The sequence below is a fragment of the Chiloscyllium plagiosum genome, chromosome 20 (genome assembly GCF_004010195.1).
Source record: "Chiloscyllium plagiosum isolate BGI_BamShark_2017 chromosome 20, ASM401019v2, whole genome shotgun sequence".
Taxonomy (NCBI): Eukaryota; Metazoa; Chordata; class Chondrichthyes; order Orectolobiformes; family Hemiscylliidae; genus Chiloscyllium; species Chiloscyllium plagiosum.
In genome coordinates, this window is record NC_057729.1 from 48,273,849 (window position 1) to 48,284,741 (window position 10,893).

At 42.9% G+C, this 10,893-nt stretch overlaps 1 protein-coding gene across 1 annotated transcript in view; it reads left to right on the forward strand.

Annotated features, from left to right (window-relative positions):
- plcg1 (phospholipase C, gamma 1) overlaps window positions 1-10,893 on the forward strand; it is a 118,684-nt gene that overhangs the window by 50,677 nt on the left and 57,114 nt on the right. Inside the window, exons 14-16 of the mRNA XM_043710716.1 lie at window positions 1,762-1,863; window positions 8,554-8,741; window positions 10,494-10,694. Coding sequence (XP_043566651.1) covers window positions 1,762-1,863; window positions 8,554-8,741; window positions 10,494-10,694 — 491 coding nt within the window. The remainder of the gene's footprint in view (window positions 1-1,761; window positions 1,864-8,553; window positions 8,742-10,493; window positions 10,695-10,893) is intronic.

Below are 10,893 nucleotides of genomic sequence, written 5' to 3' on the forward strand. Positions count from 1 at the left end.
CCTGGTTGTTCACTCCTGCTCCTCCAATAGCTAGCAACCAAGAGTAGGAATTCTTAGATCACTTAGCTCGGATTCAAAGTGGCCTTATCCTAATCTGTAAGAATCAATGCCACAGCTTTCATTACTTTCACCCAGTGGATGTAGAGAGCACACCAGCTTCTCCTGCAAGTCACTCAGTTTGTCTGAATTGTACACTGATATCTCACTATGAAACATAGCCTCCAAGGTCTAAATCTTGAAACTGTGTAATGAGGAGCTCCTTTTAAAAATTCTGTGCATAGTTTATTTTCCAGTAAATATGGAGAAATTTATTAATTCGGACGAATAGATCTCCTTTAAATATGTTTTTTTTAATTCATTCATGGAATGAGGGCATCTCTGGCCAAGCCAACATTTACTGCCCGTCCAGAGGCAGTTAAGAGTCAACCACATTGCTGTGAGTATGGAGTCACATGTAGGCTAGACCAGGTAAAGATGGCAGTTTCCTTCCCTGACAATGGATTCATGTTCATCGTTAAATTCTTACTGCCAGATTTTTATTAAATTCAAATTCCACCATCTGCCATGGCGGGATTCGAACCCGGGTCCACGGAACATTACCTGGACCTCTGGATTAACAGCCCAGTGATAACACCACTGGGCGATCCCCGACCTATGTCTTGTGCTTGCCTCTTCAGTTCCAATCTTTAGAGGTTAAACTGTTTAATTTTGGTGTTTCAGCCATTACAATGGTGCAAAATAGTCTCACTGCAAATGATTTGGATCAAAGCTGGTGAATGACTTGATTATTCACATTAGCCAAAATAAATTGGACAGAGGTGGATTCCACTTGAATACAATTAAAAGTAGAAATTATAAGAACATGGACTTTAACCAACATGTTAGACTGCTATTAGTTCTGTGTATTAAGACCAGATAATAAGCTGATCATTGAACCAGGTGAATGTGTAAATTTAATTTTTGTACATTATACAAGAAATTGTTTCGCAAAGTTGACATTCCCCCGAATAAATATCCTTTTGAAAACAAGTGTCTGCTCACCTGCAAAAGTGACAACATGTCCAAGTAACTTCTGTTTTGAAAATTAGAAAACAGAAGACGGAATGTGTACAATGCAGTTTATGTTCTATTTGTACAGTCAAAGGAAGTGTTGGACTTTTAAATATGATAGGTAATCTCATCAGAAAATATTAAACTTTGCGACAACTTGGTAGATAAAACACAGAGCATACATTAAACATGACTGTTGCAGAGCAAGACTGGTACATTAGCACACCACCCCTGATGAAGGGCTTATGCCTGAAACGTGCATTCTCCTGCTCCTCAGATGCTGCCTGATCTGTTGTGCTTTTCCAGCACCACACTCTCTCTCCAGCATCTGCAGTCCTCACTTTCTCCACACCACGATTTAGTTTGGAGTATCAAGGTGGATCTAATTTTATCTTTGCTGCATTGATCGAGATATATAAATAAAAATTTTGGAGACCAAAACAGACCCTGATACCAAGTTCTGTTATTGCACAGTGGTTCCCAAACTTTCAATACCAAGGCACATTTCGATGATAGAAACAATTCCGCAACACATCCACTTTTTTAAACCTATAAAATGTTGTTTGTATAATGAATATATAAAAACATAAAACATTCTGTCAGCTTTATTTGTAGCCCAGGTCTGTTCTTTAACAACTTATTCCCAGTCATGGATCTGTTGTGATGTACTCACCACTTGGCATCTTGTTTGTTTTCCTGTGGTTTTTCTAGGAATGGAATCCACACTACTTTGTCCTCACGAGCAGCAAGATTTATTATTCAGAGGAGAGATCAGGGAATCAAGCCAATGAAGACGAGGAAGAACAGAGGGAGGTGAGTGAGCATCAAACTGCTTATTGTTGGATGCAGAACTAATCCAGATTGCACAAAGCAACAACTTATTACACAACATTGTGGTACACACAGCCTAAGAATCTGAACATGCCATATGTAGCCATAAAGGAGCACAAGATAATTTGAAGAATAGGTGTGGAAAAACAGATCCTAGATAGGCCCACAAGCAAAAGGTTTAAATGTTTCTTGGTTATCATTTGGTTTGACAGTCTGGTCTGATAGACTCATAAACATTTACAGCACATACAGCACAGAAGGAGACAATTTGGTCCATTCATACCTGTCATGAAAAACATCACTTCACTAATCCCATTCTGCAGCTCTTGACCCATAGACCTGGAGCTAGGGCAATGCAAGCTGCTTAAATGTTTCTGACTCAACCACTCACACATTCAGTGAGTTTCAGACTGCCACAGCGTTCTGGGTGAAAACCATTCTCTTCAACTCTTAACCTTCTTCCTCTTACATTAAATCTATGTCCCCAGGTTATTGACCTTTCTATAAATGGAAAAAAAAGTGTCTTCCTATTAACCTTATCAATACTTCATAAACTTACAGAGCTCTATCAGGTCCCTTCTCAATATTCACTGCTCCAAGATAAACAGCCCCAGCCTGTCCAGTCTTTCCTTAGAGTTCAGACCCTCCATCCCAAGCAGTAGCCTGGTAAATCTTCTCCTGTCTCATGTGATCACATCTATAGTGTGGTGACCAGAACTGCATGTAGTATTCACTTTGCAACCTCACCATCTTATCATACAGTTCTGCATAACCTCCTTGCTCTTGTATTCTGGTCTTCAACTGATAAAGGCAAGTGTCCCATATGACTTCTTCACTACCTGCCCTGCTACCTTTAGGGAATCTGTAGATGTACACACCAACGTTCCTGTGACCTTTAATACTTTCCAGGTTCCTAACACTCACAGTGTAATCCCTTGCCTCTCCAAGTCCATTGCTTTACATTGGTGTGTCTGACCAATCCATTGATATTCTCCTCCAGTTTACAGCTGTCGTCCTCCCTATTTGCCACCTCACCAATTCTCATATCATCCATGAACCTCTTGATCATACGCCCTACACTTAGGTCCAGATCATTAATATATAACCACAAACATCAAGGGCACCAATTTCTGCAGAACTCCACTGGAAACAGAATTCCAGTCACAAAATCATCACTCTACCATCACCCTCTACTTCCTGCCTCTCAACCAATTTTGGATCCAACATGCTACTCTGCTTTGGATTCCATGGGCTCTTACTTTCTTGACCAGTCTGCCACAAGGGACCTGAGAAAAAGCCTTGCTGTGGTTCATGTAGAACGCATCAAATGAATATCTTCATCAACACTTCCAGTTACCTCCTTAAAAAATCTGATCACATTTGCCAAACACAACCTCCCCTTGAGACATCACTTCTAACTATCCCCAATTAATTCTGTCTCTCCAAGTGCAGATATGTTCTAGTCTTTGGCAGTCCTGCACCCTAATGTCGATACAGTCCTCTTCCAATGTTAAGACCAACACAAAGTATACATTGAGTACTGTGTCTACATCCAGGTTACTTTAATGGTTCCTAATGGGCCTTACCTTTTCCCCAGTTCTTGTCTTGCTCTTTGTATATTCAAAACAACAACTCACCAATACTTTCCTCATGCACTCTCTAATTTTCCTAACTTCTTAATTTCTCCCTACACTATTTATACCAGTGGAACTCTGCTATGTTGAATTAGAATTCCTATAGTTTGGAAACAGGCCCTTCGGCCCAACAAGTTCACACTGCCCCGCTGAAGAGTATCCCACCCAGACCCATTACACCTAACTAATGCACCTAGCCTACATGTCCTTGAACACTATGGGCAATTTAGCATGGCCAATTCACCTAACATGCACTTCTTTGGACTATGGGAGGAAACCGGAGCACCCAGAGGAAACCAATGCAGACACGGGGAGAATATGCAAACTCCATGCAGACGGTTTCCCGAGGCTGGGTTTGAACCCGGGTCCATGGCGTGTGAAGCAGCAGTGCTAACCATTGAGCCACCATGCTGCCCTTGAGCATTGAGCCCACGATATCTGCCATAAGCTTCTCTTTGTTTCTTAATCCTAGCCTTTATGTCCCTTGATATTCAGGGTTCTTTGCTGTTGGTCCACTGTTTGTCTTTAGAGAGCATGTTTGTCCTGTACTCTCACTATTTCTTTCTTGATTGACTCTCATCGCTCGCACACATTTTATCTGCAAGTTGCTGCTCCCAGTCCACTTAGAGGATTGAACCTGTAGAAGGGTTACATCTGAAACATTGACTTCTCCACCTGATGCTGCCTGGCCTGCTGTGTTCTTCCAGCCTCCCGCTTGTCTACCCAGTCCACTTAGTTCAATTCTTAACTGATCTTAGTAAAATGAGCCTTTTCCCAGTTTTGTACATTTATTCCTAGTCCATCCTTATCGTTTTCTATCCTAAATCAAACTGAATTATGGACACTGTCTCCAAAATACTCACCTACAGATTAGCCTTTCCCCTGCCTGGGAACAGTTCCAAATGTTAGATCCAGGACTGCCATCTCCTTTGTTGGACTTCCTGCTTACTGGCTAAACAAAAAGGTCTCTTGGATGCAATTTAAGAATTTTGTTCTCTCCCTACCTTACACACAACAGTTAATACTTGGGTAATTCAAATTCCGTATTATTACCATCTTACCATTCTTACAATTCCATTAAATTAAATTGCATATTTGATTCGCTATCCCTTGCTGCCTATGTAACACATTGTTTGTTTTGCCCCTATTGTGGCTTTTAATTGCACCATGTGGCCTCATTTGATGATCCGTCGAAAATATCATCCCTCCTTCCTTCTGTAATTGATTCCCTTACTGAAAGCATGTTCCCATGACCTCTATCACCCTCACTATTGTTTCTGATCACTCTGTAAGCAGGAATGTTCCATTGCCAATCCTGCACATCTCTCACCCAATTTTCAGTCATACATATGATGCCGTAGCCCCGCAGCTTTTCAATTTTCGATCTAAATTCCTAAAGGTTCCTAAAGGCATCAATTCTCTTTCTTCCTACATCAATGGTCCCAACATGGATCATGATCTCTGGCTGCACCCTCCTGCTTCTGAATACACTGCCCAGGCCATCCTGCCTATGCCTGTCTACACCCTGCACTAACAAGTCCCCTATCATTATTGCTTTTCCACACTCCCTCCTCCTCTCCCACCACCCTGAGCAGCTAGATCACTCACCGTGCTGTGATCTTGATTCTGATTGGCCTCCATAGAAGAACCATCACTCTCACCATTTTCTTTGATCAAATAAGAGTTTCTGAACAAGATGCACTCTGGGAACTTCCCTCACTACTTGCCAGCTGCCCACATCTGCCTGACAGACACCCCTGTCCTATCTGCCTCCACTTCTTGAATCTGCAGAATGACCATATCACAAAAGAACCCCTGTCCAAGAACCCTTCAGCCTCGTGAATGTGCCCAGCTCCAAAATTCAGAGCAGGGGTTATCTCCTGCTTACATGATCATCAGGTGGATCTGAGATTCCCCACAGAGTGCAGGATGTGCAAGCCATTGGCCCGAACTCCCCAGACATAACTACCGAGAACATGGACCATTGCTTTTACTTTACCCTTCCTCCTACTTAAGTATAGATGAGAAAAATATTATGTCAGACAAGTAGCCAGATCTTTTAACTCTATCAAGCAAAAACAAAATAGTTTTGAAGTTCTAAAATATTGATGACCTATGTAAGGTTTTAAGCTGTACTTATGGTCTGGTAGTACATCTCTGATCCATAGCCTTCACAATCAATTAGATACAAAGCAAAAGGATGTCGGGTTTGCAATTGATTTTGAACAGACAGGTCTTGCTGACATGTGTTTTATCCACTTCCCTTCACATTTGTCAACACCTGATGCATAAAAGATCTCCCTGGTTGTGTATTTTTCTATGAAGACGTGTCATAGCCCAATAGTATGCAAGTCTTTTTACTTCTTTCACAATTCATTGGCCCACATTCACCAATTAACAAAAGTATCAAATAGAACAGGTAGCAAATGTTCTAATCAGCAATCACCAAGAGTTAATGAAAATTTTAGCTCTCCAAGAAACAAAGGGCAGATAATGTATAGGTGCCACTCAGAAAGACACAGTTGTGCACAAATTATTTCATTAATATTCTTTTGTCTGTCTGCTGGTCTTCGAATAAACTGAAGGTTTAATCTCTTATGATAACAAAAACTTAAACCTCACAAAACTTGTAAGAAAAATTGTTACCCTTACCTGATTCACGCTTCAGTAAATTTCTTAAGGTAATCCTTCCAAATTCAGAGTAAAGATGTGTAACTCTCTACCAGCTTTCACATCCGGGTACTCTTGCTTCCTGGATCCATTTACAAATCAGTACAAGTAAGGCCATGGCAGATTGACCTACATGCAATAAAATTTCAAATATCGTGCGCCTCTGTTTAGATGAGTAGCCACATCCAATTCAAGGTGATGGACTGTGAAGTTATTGAGCATATTAATGTAAGAAGTCAGGAGGTGTTGGAGGTTTTGATGGATTTAACATCCCCAAGTCCTGATGAGTTGAACCCAGTCTGTCATGAGAAAAGAGGGAGGACATTATAGGGGACTTGAGTCAACTTTTTAAATTGTCTCTGACCACAGGAGAGGTGCCAGAGGAGTGGAGCACAGCTAATGTGGTTCCACTTCACAAGAAAGGTGTTAGAGATAGACCAGGGAACTATAAACTAGTGAATCTAACATCGGTGATGAGGAAAAGATTAGAGAAAATAGTGAAGGAGAAAATTTCTATTTCAAGAGGCAAGATTTGATCAGGGATAGTCAGCATGGCTTTGTCAGAGGGAGGTCATGCCTAACAAATCTGGTTGAAGTTTTTGAGGAGGTGACCAAGAGGAACCTCAATTATCTGAAGGACACAGGCGAGGAGTATTCCACTCGGTTAATCGATGCCAGTTAACATACTTAGCCACGCATTGGGACCTTGCGATCTTGTTCAGATTTTCCGAAATTTGGTTAATCGAGTGCCGGATAATCAAGGTTCCTCTGTACATGGATTTCAGCAAGGAAATTGTCGAGGTTCCATTTGGAAACTAATAAAGATGGTAAAAGCTCACTGGATCAGGGTATCTAGGCATGTTGGATCCAAAACTGGCTTAGTGGCAGGCAACACAGGATGGTGGTAGAAGGCTGTTTGTGTGACTGGAGCCCGGTTTGTAGTGGTGTACAATAGGGATTAGTGCTGTGCCCCTTCTTATTTGTGATATACATAAATGATGTAGATGAGAATGTGGGGAGATGATAAGTTTGTGTAAGACACAAAGATTGGCCAGGCGGTTGACAGTGAGGAGGTAGGTATTAAGTTACAGGAGAAGATAAACAAATTGGTCAGATGGACAGATCAGTGACAGATGGAATTTAACTCTTAATTGTTTGTGAAGTGATGCACTTTGAAAAAAGGAAACCCCCAAGGATTTATTCAATATATGGCAGGATAATAGGAAGCTCAGATGCCTGTCCACAAATCCCTGAAGGCAGCAGCGCAGTTTAATAGGGGAATTAAGAAGGCATACAGGAAGCTTGCCTTTATCATTTGTGGCATAGATGATAAGAGCAGGGAGGTTATAGTGGAGCTGTACAGAACTTTGGTTAGGCCACAGCTGGAGTACAGTGTGCAATCTGGTCCCCACATTATAGGAAGGATTGTTTAGATTACATTCCTTACAGTGTAGAAACAGGCCCTTCGGTCCAACAGGTCCACACCGACCCTCCGAAGAGTAACCCACCCAGACCCATTTCCCTTTGATTAATGCACCTAACACTATGGGAAATTTAATTCACCTGACCTGCACATCTTTGGACTGTGGGAGGAAACCAGAGCACCCGGAGGAAACCCACGCAGACACTGAGAGAATGTTTGTGTGGAGTTTGCACAATCACCCAATGAATTGAACCTGGGTCCCTGGCGCTGTGAGGCAGCCGTGCTAACCACTGAGCCACCATGCTAGATATGATTGCATTGGAGGGGATGCAGAAGCAGTTCACCAGATGTTGCCCGGGATGGAGCATTTCAGTGATGTAGAGAGGCTGGATAAGCTCAGGTTGTTTTCTTTGGAACAGAGAGGTTTGAGGGAGATCTGATAGAGATGTATAGGATAGTGAGAGACATGGACAGGGTGGATAGAAAGCAGCTGTTCCCCTTAGCTGAAGGGTCAATAACAATTTTAAAGTGAAAGGCAGGAGATTTAGAAGAGATTTAAGGAAAATATTTTTAAGCCAGAGGAGAGAGGGGGTTTGGAATGCTCAGCCTGGGACTGTAGTTGAGGTGGGAAATCACACAACCTTTAAAATGAACTTGGATGAGTACTCGAAGTACCAACAACATTCGAGGCTATGGGCCTAGTATGGGAAAGTGGGACTGGTGTAGGTAGTAGTGTGTTTTTGGTGGTACAGTCTCTGTGGGCCGAAGGGTCTCTTCTGTACTGTAGAATTCTACAATGTAACTTGTCTGCTGGAGAGAGGAGGCTTTGGGTGGGTGAGATAACCCCATGAATCCTCCATCCCTCCACCAATGCCTGTATAAATGAGTATAAGGATGATGTGTGATTTGCCACCTCCCTAGCACTAATACTCTTCAATGTTCCAGCCGAGTAGTGGCACTGACCTTCATGTGACAGAGAAGTGGTTCCACGGGAAACTTGGTGCAGGCCGTGACGGGAGGCAGATTGCAGAGAAGCTTCTGGCTGAGTACTGCATTGAAACCGGGGCTCCCAACGGCTCCTTTCTGGTGCGTGAGAGTGAAACCTTTGTGGGGGACTACACACTCTCATTCTGGTAAGTCCTGACCATATCTTTATACCTTAGATGGGATGAGGTATACTAGATGTGGATTAGTGGTGTGTAGGATGGTACAAAGTATAATATATCAGAGATAGTTGAGAATGTGGTATGGTTCCAGGGGAGCTATATGGTACATTAGAGATAGTTACAAGGGGTGTGAAACTAATGGAGGAATACTATACTGGGAATGGGTTAATGGAATGCCATCATGTCAGATGATTTGTAGAAGTTTATATTTGAAGTGACTGTCTTATGAGGAGAGTTTGAAAAGATTAGGCTTGTATTCATTAGGATATGGAAGAATGAGAGGCCACTTTATTGAGACATGCAAGATTCTTAGAGGATTTAACAGGGTAAGTGCAGAAAGATTGTTTCGCCCGATGCGACAGTCCAGGACCAGAGGGCAGAATTTCAAAATATGGGAGTCATACATTTAAGACACAGATGTGGTGATATCTCTACAGTAGTGACTCTGTGGAATTCTTTACCACAGAGGGCTGGTGAGGCAGGACCATTAAGTATCTTCAAGGCTGTTATTGGCAAATTTTTAATCTGTAATAGAGTCAAGGCTTATGGGAAAGGCTAGAAAATGGAGTTGAGGATTTTCAGATCTGCCTCGATCGCGTTGAATAGTAGAGCAGACCCGATGGGCTGAATTGCCTATGTTTGCTCCTATGTCTTATGATCTTATGGTTTATCTAATGTTCTTCACCTCATTGTGCTGTTGAAGAATATTCACCGAGTCACCTGAAGTAAGGAAAACATTCACTTTAGCTAAGAAACATTTTTATGGTTTCATCTGACCAGAAGGCTGCAAGATTATGTGACATTACATTGCTTCCTGTGAGATTGTATGTTGTTTTATTAGCATATCACAGTCATACTTAATCCCTAATACTACACCTCCTCCTAAGTCTCGAATTCTATCCATTGTGTTACAGTTTCTGGGACAGTTGTGATATCGTTAAGGTTTATTGTGAATTATGAAATATAGGAATGGCAAGAAATGGGGCAGAAGTTTACAAGGCAGATGGTTCGGACCCCCCAGATAAAAAGTCAGCGACAAGCCAACAGACAAAGGCCATTCAGCTCTGTAGCTCAGTTAAGCAAAGCCACCTTCGTCTGGTCATTATAACAGTCCCTGCAGTGCTCGAGCCTCACAATGGATGGTGCTGACATTGCAGGCAAGTCCAGGAAGGGTGGTTGATGGATCCCAGAGTGAGGTAAGTCAGTGGGCTTTGCACAAGGGCAGTCTGTGACTCTAAGGAGTAGGGTGAGGCTGTGTTTTAATGACCATGTGGCTAGGAAGGAAGGGGAGAGGTACTCTCCTGGTGCGGTGTCTCAATGGACAAGCAGCAGTCTTCAACGATAGACTCGCTCACTTGCTTCCACCTGAAAGAACGAACTGCCGAGTTCCACCCAATTTCTCTAACGCTTTTAGAGTGTGTGCAGGGTAATACCATGGGCAATAGAGTTTGAACAAAATTAACTATCCCTTACCTACTCACATATGGTGAGGAGCTGGTGCCTTTGATGTTATAGGGATGAGCTCAGGGATGGCATGGGTTGAGCAACCCAACCTCTTGCACATGCTCCAAACTGCCCACCGAAGGCACAACCAACAATGGTATCTGGTTATTTGGTTTCTATTTTGTCATTGCTTCCAGACTGGGGCGTTTTAATCTCTGGTGAACTTCACCTGTAGCTTATTGAACAGAAATGAATGTATTTTTCCGGTCTTTTCAGGCGTTCTGGAAAGGTGCAGCACTGCCGGATCCATTCCCGTCAGGAAGCTGGTAATCCCAAATTCTACCTAACAGACAACCTGGTGTTTGACAGTCTCTACGCCTTGATAACACACTATCAACAGGTGCCACTCCGCTGCAATGAGTTTGAGATGCGGCTGACGGAGCCCGTGCCTCAGACTAATGCACATGAAAGCAAAGAGTAAGTATGCAGCAGTCCCTCCAGTAAACTGGGAACAAGCAGGGACTGTGTTCAGGGAGGTGGTGACAGTGAGGGGGAGGGAGGTGGTGGCAGTGACGGGGAGGGAGGTGGTGACAGCGAGGGAGAAGGAGGTGGTGACAGCGAGGGAGAGGGAGGTGGTGACAGTGAGGGAGAGGGAGGTGGTGACAGTGAGGGGGAG